The following is an 18216-nucleotide window of genomic DNA, read 5'->3' as shown; positions in this document are numbered from 1 at the left end:
GTTCTATTACTGTGGTCTACAGTGTACCTGATACAAGCGGTAGTGCCTGAATGTACTGGCTGGATGTTCTATTACTGTGGTCTACTGGAGTGTACTGTGGTCTACAGATGACAGCCTGGTAGTGCCTGATTGTACCTGAATGTACTGGCTGGATGTTCGTGTGGTCTGGATGTTCTATTACTGTGGTCTACAGTGTACCTGATACAGCGGTAGTGCCTGAATGTACTGGCTGGATGTTCTATTACTGTGGTCTACAGTGTACCTGATACAGCGGTAGTGCCTGAATGTACTGGCAGCTTTTTGACACTCCAGACAGAGTTGTATGGCCCCACTGTAATCCTCCTCCTGGAACACAATGACACATCTGATGGCAACAGGGGTCTTGTATCATTATTACATTGAATCAAAAAGCTTTTATTCAGTGGGAACCAAACTTGATTGTGACTGACTGACTGACTGCGTTTGGTTTTACGCCGCTTTTAGCAATATTCCAGCAATATCACGGCGGGGGACACCAGAAATGGGCTTCACTCATGTGGGGATTCGAACCAGGGTTTTTCGGTGTGACGAGCCAATGCTTTAACCATTAGACTACCCCACCGCCTCTTGATTGTGACAGTACTCATGGTTATAGTGTTTACACATCTTAACTTGTTGTACAAATATGATGTTTGTCTTCTGTAAAAGCCTGAGAACAGTTGCTCTGAATTTGTCACCACAAAGTCTACTACTGTACACTTACCTCCATCATTTCTCTTAATCTCAAATCTGTTCTTTGCTGAAAAATGCAATGAAAATCCACAATCATGCTAAGAAAAGACAACACACAAATTTTCAGTGATTCCTTTTGGTGGTAATTACCAATTCTTGAATTTTGAAATCTGACTGGAAGTTCCCTTGGAGTTATATGAGCGGTTCATGAATTCAAAATTAGGTGGATATACTAGCTGAAAGCAAGGAACACATAGTTAAAGTGTAACCATACCAGTGTTTTTATTGTGTGCAGTGACTTGAGTAATCCTAAGAGTTGTTGTCTCTTCCTGTAGTTAGCAAGCAGCCCGAGACTGGCAGTGGTGAAACTCTCACTGGCATGGAACAGTTGTCTGCAAGGGAAACAACCCATCACTACCTAAGTACCAAGCACAATCTCTGGGAAGCACACCATGTTGTTTTTCTTGTACAATCGATAAGGCATTACTGAAGTCCATTGATAAAGAACTTCTTGTAGAGAAAGGTTTTGAGATGACACTTAAAAGTTTTCAAGGGTTGGAAATAACACGCAGACATCTTTGGTAATCGAAATGTTTAAGTGATTTCAGCTGATGGAGAGATCTAGAACAATCAGATGAACCGGCTCGGCGAGGTGAAAAGTTCCGGCCGAGGTGTATTGGTTATTTATTTATTATACGGCCCCCATCACGTGGAGTTACCTCCCTGCTACGCATGCGCAGCCAACCAGGTAAGCACCTAGGCCCGAATCATCATTCCTTCTGCTGAACAAATCAGTGAACAGAATTGCGGGGAGGTGGGCGGCCCTACCCCAAGGACGATTCTCTTAAAAAAATTGGAAACCTCTACAGGTTATATAATTCTTTTTCATATAGATCGTCCTTGGGGTACATATATGCATTAACACAGACTCCCAAAGACCGGAGGCTAGGGAGGAGGGAATTCTGTCACAGTACAAAGAAATAGCGACCTCGTAATTACAAAAAGTGACTCACGCCATAACACTCACCTGTCACGAGTCCCCGAAGCGAGGCATTATGGGAGGTGACCCGACATGGAGAAATCGTACCAAGGACCGACCTCAATCAAGTTAACGAGCGTTGCAGGGTGGCAGGACACTGTCCACCGGAGAGAACAGGAGTGTGTATCCAGCTGATAGTGCTGTATAAAAGTGCTAGGCCGGCTCCAAATAGCGGCAGAGCAAATCACTTCGATGGGCAGGGCCGCTGCAAACGCTTTGGAAGTGGCAACTTCCCTGACCGAGTGAGCCTTCAACCCCTAAGGGGTGAGCCTGCCCTTGGCCTGATACGCAGCACAAATAACCGACACAAGCCAGCGAGAAAGTGTCTGTTTGCAGAACAGCAGAACAGATGGGTACCCGTACGGATCCCTTGTGTTCGTTTGATATAGACCTTGAGGGTCTTACGGACGTCCAATGGGAGAGTGCCCCCTGCAGAGGTCCCCAATGTGGAAGGCTGGGTAGGAGTAGGACGATCTTCGGACGGTAACTTTCCGGGAGGCGAATACTGACGCGATCTGGATGGAACACAGTCAGCGCCAGGTCTGCAGACATTGGCATGTAAATCACTGACCCTTCTCCCAGATGTCACCGCCACCAGAAAAACGGCCTTCCATGTTAACAACTGAATGGAAATAGCCGATAGACGTGAGAAAGTAGGACCAGACAGCCAATCTAGCACGATTGACAAATCCCAAGGTGGGCTGGTACGCCTGAGAGCAGGTCGAACACGATCCACACCAGCTAGGAAGCGCTGCATAAGAGGGTGCTGCCCCAGAAGAGCACCATCGACAGGGGTGTGAAAGGTGGAAATAGTAGTGGAGTAGCCACGAATGGTCGAAGCCGCCAAACCTTCAACCAAACGAGACTGCAGAAACTCCAATACTCGGACTAAATTCGCAGAAAAGGGATCTGCAATTCCCCTTTCTGAACACAAGCGCGCATAGCGGCACCACCTATCCTCGCACTGAACGTTTGTCGAATCCCGCTTTGAAGCCAGAATTGTGTCTGCAACTGTTGCAGGAATTCCACGTGCCTCGAGGCTAGACCTGACAGAGGCCAAGCCACCAACTGAATCCTCGGATTGGGGTGTGGCCGTTCTGAGTGAGAATGTCCGGTTGCAAAGGTAATAGAACAGGAGTCTGAGCCAGAAACCTGAGAATAACTGGAAACCAGCTCTGTGACAGCCAAAGCGGTGCCAGAAGCACAAGTAGCCGAGCTGGCTGGGTTGAGAGCTGGGAGAGGACCCGGAGAATGAGTGGTAGGGGGCAGAAACGCCCACAGCACCTTGCCCGTCCAATCCAGCAGGAAGGCGTCGGAGGCCAACGCCCTCTGGTCCAGTATTCGAGAGCAGAACACGGGTATCTGATTCTCAACGCCGGACACAAACAGATCCACTTGGAACGATCCGTACAACTGGGAGATAACTCTGAATATCTGCCGGTCGAGCATCCACTCGTGCGGGGCCAGGATCCGGCGAGAGAGAGCATCTGCTCGCACGTTTTCCAGCTCCGGGTGATAAACAGGAATCACCTGACAGTCGCACTGGTCGCACCAGAGGAGAAACTCCCACGTCTTCTGAAGGAATGCTAGGGACACCGTGCCGCCTTGCTTCAGGATGTACGTCATAGCCTTACGGTTGTCCAACTGAAGACAAACCACTTGGCCCTGAACCTGCTCCTGGAAGTTCTCGAAAACGAACCGCACAGCTCTCAGTTTTAAGACATAGATGTGAAGGCGACCAGCGTCCGGACACCAACAGACTGCCCAGAACACACACACACACACACACACACACACACCAGCCTGTGAGGGACGCATTGGTTTGAACTGTAAGAGCTGGTGTCGGGATTTCCAAAGGGACCCCATTGGAGAAATTCCCGAACTGGGTCCACCACTGAAGGTGAGGAGACAACCACCCGGGAACTGTGAGAGAGACATCTCCAGAGTGAGCACACAGACTTGCCAAAGCTTGCTGTATAGGGCGCATCCTCAACCGCGCCTGCGGCCCAGTAGACCTATGACCCAGTAGACCATGCTCGTGCCTGGGACTGGGAGAGGATAGAAGACACCATCTCCCGTAGTCTGGTGATCCAGTCGGGCGACAGAGACACAAGACCCTTGTGAGTTGTGAACCGCGCCCTGAGAAAAACCAAGTCCTGGGTGGGTACCAGGTTGGATTTCTTGTGGTTTATAATCCATCCCAGTCGAACTAGAATGTCTATCACTGTGCGAGTAGAATCTAGGCTCGCTGGCGGAGTTAGTGCACGCAGCAACCAGTCGTCTAGGTAAGGATGATAATGCCTTCCTTGCGACTGCGTGAGAGTCGCTGGCACTAAACTGAGCTTGGTGAACACCCTGGGGGCAGTGGATATGCCGAAGGGGCGGGCGCACCCTGAACTGATAACACATCCCGTCGTAAGAGAACCGGAGGAACTGCTTGAATGTGGGATGAATAGGCACATGTACATACGCATCCTTTAGATTGATCAACGTAAGCCAATCGCCGGGCTGAACTGAGGAGATCACCGAGCGAAGTGAGTCCATCGTGAAGGATGGAACCTCTAACATGCGATTCAACACCTTGAGGTTGAGAATGGGACGGAAACCGCTGTCTTTCCTTGGAACGAGGAAGTACGTGGGATAAAATCCCGCCTGTTCCTCACCCAGTGATACACGCTCTATTACGGACTTGTCTAGCAAAGCCTGAACCTGGTCGCGCAGAATACCCACCTTTACCGGACAGGATGGCACCGGAGTGCGCCTGATGCCGGTGAACTCTGGCAGGCCTCGCTTCCACAGCGGTAGATGGCCGACACAGATGGTGGAGAGCACCAAAGAGTTGTGTGTTGCCTTTTCCCACTCCAGAAGGGAGAGAGAGAGAGGCGGCCTCCCACTGGGATGTGTGGTAAGAGTGCATGAGTAGTCCCCTGCAGTTGAACTGACTGGGACGTACTCACGGAGACAGCTTGCAGGTTTAACGGGAGGTCGGGGCAGACCTCCTGCGACCGCGAAAAGGCTGCTGGGAGCTTGACGAAGAGGCCTGCTCCTTACCCCTACCCTTGGCGGGACGGTTCTTTCTCCTACTCCTGCCCAGCGGCCGAAGCCAGCCGGCAGACTCGGGCGTAGGGCTGTGCCTCGGAGGAAGAACTTGTGACGGGAGCACAGGAGCGAGAAACCCGCGGTCGTTCCAACAAGGCTTTGGAGTCCTTGAAGGAAGTAGCTGCAGCAGCAGCCTCCTGAATTACCTGCTGAGACCCCGGAAACAACGTCGCACCCAGCCGATACGGAAGGGTCAGCAAGGTCTGCTGGGATGCCGCCGAGTCGCATGAGGTGGACAACCACAGCTTGCGCATCCCCATGACTGCGCACATCACCGTAAAGAGTCCCTGGTCAGGTGGGCCTGAACCCCGGTTAGTTGAAGCAGGAGGACAACATTAGGTGAAACGTCACCCGTGCCTGCCTCTGCTTCCAGAGCCGACCTCTGAATCGAGGAGAGGTACGCCCCATACCCAAATCTGTTGCATGGCATTCCTGTAAACCTTCTCATAGGTACGGTATGCCGGCTGTAGAGGGGTGCCCGACTGGGCAAACGGTGGAACCAACCGCCCCTGTTTGGCAGCCAGAGCTACACCAGAGCCTCCCCCAAGGGCGACCAAGGTAAGCATGCATTAGTCCACCACCGGAATGAGGAAGAGGGACTCGTTACCCAGCTGATACCGCTTCACAAGTTCGGGCAAATCAAACCGGAGAGTAGAGCCAGCTAGTAACGGGTCCACAACATTCTGAACCAGGGAGGGTAAGACACGGAGCTGCATCTGAGAGGGCTGCCTAGGAGCAAACACCTCACCGAGCAGGCGGAACTAAGACGAGTCCTGGCAGCTAGTCGGGACCGCAGCTCGGGGTAACAGTGGCGTACCTCTCGTAAAGCCAACGTGAAGCGAAAAGTGCCCTTGGACTCCTCAACCTCCATGGTCTCGGCCCCTGAGCCCAAGCCAGAATCCGGATCCTCTCAAAGAGAAGACCTGAACCCCGACCCGGTGGAATGCCGAGCCACAGACGACCAGGGAAGGAAGAGCCTGAGACGCTCTCCACTCCGGCCACCCACCACAAGCCAGGACCCCGATCCCGAGACGCAGGAGGCTGCCCAGGCAAAACTGGAGCCTCCGCTCTCAAGGAGATAGGGTGCGCAGGGATCGGAACACCAGGAATACTCAACGGCCCCTGTGCGAGCACTGAGAGACGGATTGGGTGCGAACCCTCCCTCTCCGGGGCGGCCGAGGCGTCCGGACCCATAGCCAATGGCAGCGGACCAACAGAAGCCTCGAGGCCTATGGATCGAGGTGAACATATGCTGTTGGAACAATTGCTGTATGAAAGACATATCAAGTGGTACAGATTCTTTAGAACCTTTAGATTTAGAATGCCTATTAGCCTTTTTAGGTTTGGATGGGGGTGTCTCCTCAGTCGGGTCCCTTCCCGCCTCCCTCAATTCTCGGCAGAAGAGGAAATTGGCAGCCTCTCGTTTCTGGGCACGGGGGAAGAAACCAAGGCAAAGTTCGTACACATCAGGAGTATGCCCAGCCTTTTCAAGGCAACATAAGCACTTGTCATGGGTATGTGTGGCTGCTTGTACTAGCCCAGACTGAAGCTGGTTTTATAGTGCTAGCCCACTGAGATACCCTGCCGTAGTGAAGCATGAATACCCCACTCAGACACATTATACTGACTCCGAGCCAACCAGTCCTTGTTGTATCCATTAATGCCGAACGCCAAACAGGGACCAACAAGTACCATATTTAAATGTCTTTTGGTATGACGCGGTCGGGGATCGAACCCGCGACCTTCCGCTCTCCGAGCGGACGATCAAACCACTACACCACAGAGGCGGTCGTGGTTCAAATCAAGCATGTGTGGACACAATGCGTGACAGCAAAAGGAATGATGATACGGGCCTGAGTGCTTACCTGGTTGGCTGCGCATGCGTAGCAGGGAGGTAACTCCATGTGGTGGGGGCCGTATAATAAATAAAAAAAGATTTTTATTATTGTACAATATTTTTATTAAAACATTAATACAACTGTCACATGACATTTTCAGCCGCAGAATATGCATATATGTACCCCCAGGACGATCTCTATGAAAAAGAATGAGAACTCTCACAATGCGTCCACACAGTGGTGCAACAAGAAGAATCATCATCACTCTGACGTAGTCATGTGGGTAGATAGGGGAACGTGCTGCATGCTTAGCCAGGGACTAGGGACCTGTCCTGTAAAGAGAGCAGCCTGGGGAACACAGGCGTATGGATAAGGGAGGCCTACAGGGAAAGTTCTCATTTTGTTCCACTCAGCGTCGAAGCAAGAGTGCAAAGTGCAAATCGTGAGAGAGGATAACTTTAAAAATTTAAGGTTTGTATAAGCTTTTATCAGGTTTATACTGGTATCAATGATGCTGTTGAACAAGTTCTTTCCAGTTCATGCAAGCGGGTATTGATGGCACGGCTAAAGTGTCAAGTACAGTTCACCTACTTGCGCCCAGTGCTGCAGATGACCCCTGCCAGCTGTAATGTCTTCTGCAACTCCATCACCCGCTGTAACTCCGCTGCATATGCTGGCTGTTTCTGGAGGATCAACTCCGACACTTTTTTGGAAACCTGCAACAATTTATACAAACCTGTAGAGGTTATGAATTCTTTGAAGAAAGTCCTCCTTGGGGTACATATAAGCATTAAAATGTCCATTTTAAATCCTACGACAGTTGTAACTATATTTTTAATAAAATATTTACAAAACAAAAAACTCGTTTTGTCTTGTGAGACCACCCCTACAGGGCCCCACCGGACCAACACAGCCAAGAGCAGGTAACTCTCGCCGTCTACCTCGTACCTCACTTTTCATGCTGAACGTGTCAGACAGAATGAGGGGAGGCGGGTGGCCGTACCCCAAGGAGGACTTTCTTCAAAGAGTTCATAACCTCTACAGGTTGTATAATTCCTTTTCAGAAGAAGTCCTCCTTGGGGTACATATAAGCATATGACAGACTCCCAAAGATATTTGAGACGGGAGTGGCATTCTGTCTGGCAACAACTAAACCCGTGGTGGAGTGAAATCTTCAACCGATACGGAAATAGAAAACACCGAGCCACCTGACCGCTGATGTCAATCAGACGGGGGCTGGAACTAGAGAGCCCAAGCTTATATGTCAATTGGCTCAATATCAAAGACATAAAACCCCACCCCCAACCATTACAATGGAAGGAATGTATGGGGACATGCCGAAACAACTCCCAACCCTAATATAGCCCCAGCCAGACAAGCGTGGCGAGAGGTATAAGGGTAGGGAAAGCGTAAAATTTTAAACGCTACAAAGCCAATAACCCAGGAGTTGAGCTAATAAGTACTGCAAACTAATGCTTGAATGCACCCCTGTTTGGGAGAGGGCTTGCCGGGACCTGGATAAAACCCAGAGAAATTATTAGCCTCGCTAAAACCTTTCTGAGGAACCAATTCCGTCGCAAGACGGGTTAATAGCATATAACTGGTTAAAGCGTTCAAAACGGACCCCGCCCTCTTGAAGAGGACGTAAGGGACGTATGTACACCCAAACCCGACCCAACCCGAAGGATGGTAAGGCTAATACGATGTAGTGGTATGAAATATATCGACATTGAACACACAACCGATACCAATGACCAGTTACTAACTTGGTCAGGGTGGCAGGTCACTCACCACTGGAGAGAACCGAAAGACCGAGCGAGCACGATCCTTAGAATGCGTGTCAAGTTGGTAATGGCGAATGAAGGCGTTCTGCCGGCTCCAAAGAGCGACAGAACCGATCTCTTCATTGAGCAGTGCCGCTGTGTATTGCCAACAAAGCGGCATCTGCCCTACCCAGTCTGCCTTCAACCCCTCGGGGGGAGGTAAACCTTATCATTGTAACCGAACAATTACGGAAACAAGCCAACGAGATAAAGTGCGCTTGCTAGCAGACTCCCCAGTCTGCCCGCCACCAAACAGCACACATGGGTACCCATACGGATCCCTTTTGTTCGTTCGTTCGTGACAGTCACGGGTGAGCAATCGAAGATTGGTCCCGGTGCGAAGGCTGGGTAGTAGGGTGGAAGTGCGATATGAGCAGTCACGTGGAAAGCAATATCGCACTGAGAGAGGTAGGTATCCGGGAGGCGAATACAGACATGGTCAGTATAAAATACTGTCAGCGTCAGGTCAGTGGGAATCGCATGGATGTACCCGACCCTTCTACCAGAGTTCACCACAACAAGTAAAGTCGTCTTCCACGTCAACAAGTGAAGTGAGAGAGACGATATACTTGACAAATTAGGGCCAGACAGCCAATTGTGAATAAGTGGCAATTTTAAGGTGGGCTGGGTCGCCGACGAGGTGGTCGAACCCTGTTCATGCCAGCTACGACGCGATGTACGAGAGGATGCTGCCTAGGCAGAGCTCCATCGAACGAGGTGTGAAACGCGTGGAAATAGCCATGGAGTACCGGCAATGGTGGAGGTCATAAGGCTCTCAACCAAAACGAGGTTATAGTAACTCCAATATCCGAACTAAATCCGCAGAATAGGGATTATGAAATCCCCTATCTGCACACCAGCCGCCCCACCTATCAACACACTGAACGGATTGTCGAATCCCAGCCAGGATTGTGTCTGCAACGGTTGCAGGAATTCGCCTGTTATACCCGACAGAGGCCAAGCCACCCAGTGAATCCGAGGATTCGGTGTGGCGCCCGTTCAGAGTGAGAATGTCTGGCGAAGAGGTAATTCAATCCCGGGCGCGGGGGATCGAACACCAACCTGACTGCTGTCAATTCCAGCACATTGATGTGCAGGTTGTGACTTCGTCTCAAGAGGCTGCAGGTCACCCAGAACATCGCCCTAACCCGGTAGGGATGTATCTGGCTGGACTGAGAGCGACAGTGTCTCCAGGGGTGGGGACCCTCGGAGAGACGCCTGACGTCTGTCCATCTGACTGCGTGAGGTTGACAATTCCGCCCAGTTTCGTAAGAGTGACCAACACTAATCATGAGGTCCCCAGACTCAACAGTTATTCTGAAACCATGATGAGCCAGTCGCCTAGGTACGGGTGACAACACCGGCACTGCGATCTGGCTATCTGAGCTGTAATAAACCTCAATTTGGTGAACACCCTTGGCACCGTAATGTAGCCTAAGGAGAGCACACGAAACTGGTAGCATGTCCCGTCAAACAAGAAACCGAAGGTAAATCTTGAAATCAGGGTGCAATGGAACAAGGAGGTACGCGACCTCGAGGTCGATTGACGTGCGCCAATCCCATGTCTCGGCAGATGAGATCACCGAGCGCGGTGTCTCCATCTTGAAGGACAGTACCTCTATGAACTTGTTCAGCTCTCAGATGAGTATGGGTCTGAACATTCCGTTCGTAATGGCAACGATGAAATAAATGGAGTCAAACCCCACATTTTCCTGACCATTGGAAACCACCACACTGGTTGCCTAGCCCAGCAGAGACTGGATCTCGGCACGGAGTATTGTCGCCGTCCCCCGGGAAGCCGACACTGGAGTGTGTCGCTCCGACCGGTGTTTGCGGCAGAATATAGTAAACCCCAGCAGTCGGCAACTTAACGTTTGCCGATGCCTGGGCACCTGAGGAATTAACGAGAAGCTCAACAGACTTCCGTATTCCTTGAAACGGTCCCGGGCGTATAGGCCCATAACCGCCCTCATCATTTGGCTGGCACAGCTACAATGCAGTCCCTAGCCAGATGAGAGTTGACCTCCGTCAGATGCCGCCCAGAGTCGCCGACGAAAAAATACCGCCGGCGCTCTCTCCCCTTTCCCCCAGCTCCCTCAGCAGAGCTGAGAGATGCGCCGAGTGGAGCATACAGCGTTGAGCTGTAAAGGGGAAAGAACGGCAGACTTACGGGAGAGTGTGAGGCCTTGTCCCGGATGCCTTGCTGGAAGCAGGCTAACTCCAACGGTTCGGGTATTCGACGTGGACAACACCCGAGGCAACACAGCCGCGATTCTATCTCGCACTTGCCTCAGGGACGAACCTACTCAGTGGTAAGTTCAAAGTAGCGAAATGAGCCGAAGCTCAAACTTGTCCACTGTACGAGCCTGAACCCCGATTCCGAGGCACATGTGAGAAGCCTGACAATCAAGGTTTCACAAGCACTCAGACAGACCTCGGAGCATCGAGGTGACCGTCACACCCGGCACACTCGATGGCATCTTGGTCAAAACGTCGATAGACATCAGGCCGAGACCTGAACTACCGGAGCCGGGAATCTGCGCCCTACCAGTGCCGAAGCCTGGGTCGGTGCTACCCACGGGGTTCAGAGAATCCGCAGAGCCGAAGCTCAGCTGTTCTAGACCGAACCCCGATCCCGAGACACGTAGGAGTAGCCTGATAAATCAGGTTTCCCCAAGTACTCTCCAAAAGCGCACTGAGCATATAGTCAAACATAGCCTATAGCGCTATATAAATACCCATACATACACATGTATGTGTATATATATATATATATATACAGATATATATATATATACGTAAGTGCTTGGGTCGGCGGTTCGAGTTCAAACCCCGATCCCCGAAACACATGGGAGTAGCCTGACAATGCAGGGCTCCCCTGGTGTACACGGGTAGACCTCGGCGCGTCGAGGTGATCGGCAGCTCGTCACACTCAACGGCCTCTTGGCCAGGGCATCGATAGACATCAGGCCGAGACCTGAGCTAACAGCGCCGGGGATCTGCTCCGTACCGGGGCCGAAGCCCAGGTCGGTGCTAGTCCGATCTGCAGTCCCGAGACACAAGGGATTAGCCTGGCAATCCAGGTTTCCCCTGGTGGACACAGGTAGACCTAGGAGCGCCAAGGTGATCGGCAGCTCAGTGGAACCCAGACCGGGGCCGAGAGGAACCTGCCGATATACAGGTTTCCCGGGCAACCCCGACTGACCACTTGGCGCCGAGGTGTCCCCGAGCTGGTCGGCGCCTAGGCGACCGCCAGTCAGGGTACCAGGCGAAGACAGAGTGAAACCTGCATCGCCGGCGCCAGGCGCCTGTGACGAACCTGAGCCCGAAGCTAGGTCGCCACAAGGTGCCGAAGGCACACCATCACCTGAGCCGAAGCCAGGATCAAGCTGCCTGGGAGGAGGCGCGTTCTCCGAGCCAGAGCTCGGGCCGCAGCCAACCCCCCCAGATGCATCTGATCCACCCCCGACGACAGGCGTGCTGAGCTCCTTGCGGAACCCAGACAGCGCCGTGTCAATCAGGGATTTCACCACAGACGACACCTGGTTAACTTACCATCGAGATCAACACTTTGCGAGCCGAGCTCCTGACGGAGCCCGGACATCGCGCTATCAATCATCGACTTGACATTATGTTGAAGAATATGTTGCTGCAATGGTGAAGCAAATTGAGTCATATTTGAGGGGAACGATAAAGGGATTTCCTTAGAAACCTTTTATCAAATATTATCCCCCGCCTGAAGCAGATAAGTGAAAAACATAAAATCTGCGTGTCGGAAAGAATGCGCGTGAGGCGCAGAAACCCAGACAAAAAACCACAACCTCGGCCTATGAGCCATGTTGTGTGTAAACGTATGAAATATGTATCAGATTACAACATAATGTAACAGGAATATTGACGCAAGGGCGTTTATTATGAGCATCCTTGATCGTCGTGAGCGTCCTCGGCTAAACACCGGAGGCACACTTTATAACTATCCTGTGGCGGTAGTGTGCACGGCACAACGCACAGGGCTTAAACTGCAACAAACAGAACCATGCCAGTGTTACTAGCAGGAACTGTGAAGCAGCAAACACATAAACACAAGTAATAGCAAGAATAACCCGCACGGGCGATATTTAAATGCTACAAGCTACAGCCATTTAAATACTAAACATACAATGCAAAGCAGAAAAAAGGCTAGCCACCCCTGCGTGTACATACTAGTGATAGAGTAAAGTTGAGTGATACGAAACGAACACTATCAAAATTACTCAACAATGACTTACCACAAATTCGCTGAAAAGAAAGAGAATTTAGGCAAGCCTACCATATAATATGCAAACATAATATATGAACTCCCTACTACAAGCTACCAAGAACATACGATCGCGATCGCGCGGTCCGCCATTTTGCCTGCCACATGGCTGGAAAACAGAGAACCCACGGCAAAGTTACAACAAAAGATGAATGAAAATATCAACATATGACGTCCATCTAACGCCCGTGCGTAGAGAAAGGAACCATACATACAGATTGAGACTCTTTTTTACACTCATCGTATCGGTAGGAGAGCAAACTCGAAACGAACACCACGCATGTCTATTCAACAGAACGACAGCATGAAAAGTGAGGTACGAGGTAGACGGCGAGAGTTACCTGCTCTTGGCTGTGTTGGTCCGGTGGGGCCCTGTAGGGGTGGTCTCACAAGACAAAACGAGTTTTTTGTTTTGTAAATATTTTATTAGAAATATAGTTACAACTGTCGTAGGATTTAAAATGGACATTTTAATGCTTATATGTACCCCAAGGAGGACTTCTTCTGAAAAAGAATTCTAACATTTATTTCTTGTTTGGTTAGTATTCATTACCACAGTAATTAATATACGAGCTGTATCACAGTGGCGTTTGTTGTCACCTTGAAACAAGGTGAGGTCATTGGTGCAGGTAATCCCCCAAATGTGGGTCGCCGTAGAAAATATACAGGACATATGATTTCTGTCTTGCAGTCTAAGCTATGGGTAGAGTTCAAGCCAGTTCTTTTGAAATTTGAGAGGCAGTCACATAATTTTCACTTTCAAAGTCTTACTTGACTGGTTAGCTTTCAAACTATTGGCCTGCTTTTCCTTTACACTATCAAATTTTACGTTAACTAGATTGTCAACTGACAATACACTGTACATGTCAATCAACATGACTGGTGTGTCAAATTGGGTCCACCAAGCTCCTAACATGGCAACTTACAGCTTGAAGTTGTTTTCTCAGACGAATTCGGTCTTCATCAACCTTAGACAGATCAATAACTTCTGGGAGTTTCTGAAATTGTAAAATTAAAGATGATTGAGAATTGTTAGACATTTGCACAGAAGTTACATAACTAAACTGCTTAAACTAACAATCTTCTCATAATTCAAATATTATTTCAAAGAGACATAAACCATGACTGACTGTTGTGATGGCACTACACTATTCAGAAATATTTAGCTAAACCTGTAGAGGTTTCCAATTCTTTGAAGAGAGGCGTCCTTGGGGTACATATATGCATTTTCTGCGCTGAAAATGTCATGTGACAATTGTATCAATGTTTTAATAAAAATATTGTACAATAAATAACATCTTTTTCATCTATTATACAGCCCCCATACAGCCCCCACGTGGAGTTACCTCCCTGCTACGCATGCGCAGCCAACCAGGTAAGCACCTAGGCCCGTATCATCATTCCTTCTGCTGAATAAATCAGTGAACAGAATTGCGGGGAGGTGGGTTGCCCTACCCCAAGGACGATTCTCTTCAAAGAATTGGAAACCTCTACAGGTTTAGCTAATTCTTTTTCATATAGATCGTCCTTGGGGTACATATATGCATTAACTCAGACTCCCAAAGACCGGAGGAGGGAATTCTGTCTGGGAATTTAAGTACACATAAATAGCGATCGTTAGGAAGAATGTAACAGACACCACAACACTCACGTGTTGTCACGTGTCCCGAAGCTTCCACAAGAGGCATGATGGGAGGGTAACCGACAGGGAGGATAAGTACTGAGAACCGACCTCATAGGTTAAGCACAGCAATTCGCACACAGTGAGAAAGTAAACAACCTGCCCACATCATGATCATGAACAGAACGGCCAAACGCGCACGATCACGTGAATGTGTATCGAGCTGATAGTGCCTGAAAAAAGTGCTAGGCCTGCTCCAAATAGCGGCAGAGCATATCTCTTCAATGGGTAGTGCCGATGAAAAAGCCTTTGACGTGGCCACTGCCCTGACCGAGTGAGCCTTCAACCCCTCAGGGGGAGGCTTGCCCTTTGCCTGATAAGCAGCACAAATGACCGATACAAGCCAGCGAGATAGGGTCTGTTTGCTTGCTGGCATCCCAGCCTTCCCGCCACCATAACAGCAGAACAAAAGGTTACCCATACGGATCCCTTGTGTTCATTTGATATAGACCTTGAGGGTCATACGGACATCCAACGGGTGAGTGCTCGTTGCAGAGGTCCCCAATGTGGAAGGCTGGGTAAGAGTAGGAAGTTCGATAGGAGCTGTCACATGGAAAGCGTGATCGATCTTCAGACGGTAAGTATCCGGGAGGCGAATACTGAAACGATCTGGATGGAACACAGTCAGCGCCGGGTCTGCCGACATAGCATGTAAGTCGTCGACCCTACGCCCAGATGTTACCGCCATCAGAAATACGGCCTTCCATGTTAACAACTGAATGGAAATAGCCGATAGACGTGAGAATGTAGGACCGGACAGCCAATCTAGCACGATTGAGCAAAATCCCAAGGTGGGCTGGTTCGGCTGACAGCAGGTCGAACCCGATCCACGCCAGCTAAAAAGTGCTGTAGAAGAGGGTGCTGCCTCAGAAGAGCACCATGGACAGGGGTGCGAAAAGTGGAAATAGCGGTGGAGTAGCCATGAATGGTCGAAGCCGCCACGCCTTCTTCCAAACGAGCTTGCAAAAACTCCAATACTCGGACTAAATCCGCAGAAAAGGGATCTGCAGTCTCCTTATCTGAACACAAGCGCGCATAGCGGGACCACCTATCCTCATATTGAATGTTTGTCAAATCCCGCCGCGAAGCCAGAATTGTGTCTGCAACTGCTGCAGGAATTCCACGTGCTTCGAGGCTAGACCTGACAGAGGCCAAGCCACCCACTGAATCCTCGGATTGGGATATGGCGTGCCGTTCTGAGTGAGAATGTCCGGTCGCAAAGGTAATAGAACAGGAGCCTGAGCCAGAAACCTGAGAATTACTGGAAACCAGCTCTGTGACAGCCAAAGCGGTGCCAGTAGCACAAGTAGCCGAGCTGGCTAGGTGGACAGCTGGGAGAGGACCCGAGGAATGAGTGGTAGGGCCGGAAACGCCCACAGCACCTTGCCCGTCCAATCCAGCAGGAAGGCGTCGGAAGCCAACGCCCTCTGGTCCGGTATTCTAGAGCAGAACACGGGTATCTGATTCGTCCCGCCGGACGCAAACAGATCCACCTGGAATGATCCGTACAACTGGGAGATAACTCTGAATATCTGCCGGTCGAGCATCCACCCGTGCGGGGTCAGGATCCGGCGAGAGAGAGCGTCTGCTCGCACGTTTTCCAGCCCCGGGAGATAAACAGGAATCACCTGACAGTCACACTGGTCGCACCAGAGGAGAAATTCCCACGTCTCCCGAAGGAGCTCTAGGGACACTGTGCCGCCTTGCTTCAGGATTATTTACGTCATGGCCTTACGGTTGTCCAACTGAAGATGAACCACCTGGCCCTGAACATGCTCCCAAAAGCGCTCGAAAACCAACCGCACAGCTCTCAGTTCCAAGACGTTGATGTGAAGGCGGGCTTCGGCTTCGGACCAGAGTCCGGACACCGACAGACTGCCCAGAACACACACCCCAAGCCCGTGAGGGACGCATCGGTTTGAACTGTAAGAGCTGGCGTCGGGAGTTCCAAAGGGATCCCCTTGGAGAGATTCCCGACATTGGTCCACCACTGAAGGTGAGGAGACAACCACCCGGGGACTGTGAGACACTGCTCCAGATCCTCCAAGTGAGCCCACAGACTTGCCAAAGCTTGCTGTATAGGGCGCATCCTCAACCGCGCCTGCCACACTACAGAGATACGTGCCGCCATATGACCCAGTAGACAGAGCCAAGTCCGCACTGGTGCCTGGGGCTGGGAGAGGAACGAAGACACCATCTCCCGTACTCTGGTGACCCGGTCGGGCGGCAAGAAGACAAGACCCTTGTGAGTTGTGAACCGCGCCCTGAGAAAAACCAAGTCCTGGTCGGGTACCTGGTTGGATTTCTTGAGGTTTATGATCCAGCCCAGTCGAACTAGAATGTCTATCACCGTGTGGGTAGAATCTAGGCTCGCTGGCTGAGTTAGAGCGCTGAGCAACCAGTCGTCGAGGTAAGGATAACAACACCTTCCATGCGACTGCGCGAGGGTAGCTGGCACTAACATGAGCTTGGTGAACACCCTGGGGGCAGTGGATATGCCGAAGGGGAGCACCGTGAATTAGTAACCCATCACGTCGTAAGAGAACCAGAGGAACTGCTTGAACGATGGATGAATTGGCACATGTAGATACACATCCTTTAGGTCGATCGACGTAAGCCAATCGCCGGGCTGAACAGAGGAGTTCACCGAGCGAAGCGTCTCCATCTTGAAGGATGGAACCTCTAGCATGCGATTCAACCTCTTGAGGTTGAAAATGGGATGGAACCTGCCGTCCTTCTTCGGAACGAGGAAGTACGTGGAATAAAATCCTGCCTGTTCCTCGCCCGGTGGTATGCGCTCTATTGCGGACTTGTCCAGCAAAGCCTGAACTTCGTCTCGCAGTATATCCGCCCTAACCTGACATGACAGCACCAGAGTGCGACGTAAGCCGCTGAACTCTGGCGGGCCTCGCTTCCACAGTGGGAGATGGCCGACGCTGACGGTGGATAGCACCCAAGTGTTCCTGGTGGCCTTCTCCCACTCCGGCAGGAATAGAGAGAGGCGGCCCCCCACTGGGATGTGTGGTAGGAGGGCATGATTGGTCCCTTGCAGACAAACTGACTGGGACAGACCCACTGTGACAGCCTGCAGGTTTAACCGGAGGTCGGGGCAGACCCCCCTGCGACCACGAAAAGGCTGATGTGAGCCAGACGAAGAGGACTGCACCTTGCCCTTACCTTTGGCGGGACGGCTCCTCCTCCTACCCCTGCCCAGCGGCCGAAGCCAGCCGGCAGACTCAGACATAGGCTGCGCCTCGGAAGAGGAACCAGCTACGGGAGCGCAGGAGCCAGAAGCCCATGGTAGCTCCAACAAGGCCTTAGAGTCCTTGAAGGAGGTAGCTATGGCAGCAGCCTCCCTAATGACCTGCTGTGCCCCCGGAAACAACGTAGACGCGGCAGACCGCAAAGAGTCTCGCGCCAGGTGGGCCTGCACTTCGGACAATTGGCGAAGCAGAACAACATGCGGGGAAACGTCCCCAGTGCTCCCTTCCGCCTCCAGAGCCGACCTTTGAATAGAGGAAAGGTAGGCATCATGGATCACCACCCACACCTGCTGCATGGCATTCCGGTAGACTTCCTCATAAGTCCGGTATGCCTGGGGTGCGCCCACTAGTGTAAATGGTGGAACTAAACGCCCTTGCTTGGCAGCCGGGGCTGCACCTGAGGAAGCTGAGCCTCCCCCCGAGGGTGACCGAAGTGAACACGCACTTGTCAACCACCGGCACAAA

General features: G+C 51.2%; 1 protein-coding gene across 1 annotated transcript in view; it reads right to left on the bottom strand.

Moving 5' to 3' along the window:
- The window catches only part of LOC124263223 (syndetin-like), a 55415-nt gene that overhangs the window by 21034 nt on the left and 16165 nt on the right, over window positions 1-18216 (bottom strand). Inside the window, exons 4-8 of the mRNA XM_046697813.1 lie at window positions 13734-13805; window positions 7279-7403; window positions 986-1103; window positions 743-778; window positions 263-345 (exon numbers count right to left, since the gene is read on the bottom strand). Coding sequence (XP_046553769.1) covers window positions 263-345; window positions 743-778; window positions 986-1103; window positions 7279-7403; window positions 13734-13805 — 434 coding nt within the window. The remainder of the gene's footprint in view (window positions 1-262; window positions 346-742; window positions 779-985; window positions 1104-7278; window positions 7404-13733; window positions 13806-18216) is intronic.

Source organism: Haliotis rubra, unplaced genomic scaffold (assembly GCF_003918875.1).
Source record: "Haliotis rubra isolate DU_JTF1 unplaced genomic scaffold, ASM391887v1 Scf872, whole genome shotgun sequence".
In the NCBI taxonomy this organism is placed as follows: Eukaryota; Metazoa; Mollusca; class Gastropoda; order Lepetellida; family Haliotidae; genus Haliotis; species Haliotis rubra.
Note: the sequence above shows the minus strand (reverse complement) of the source record. Positions and strands in the feature narration are given on the sequence as shown.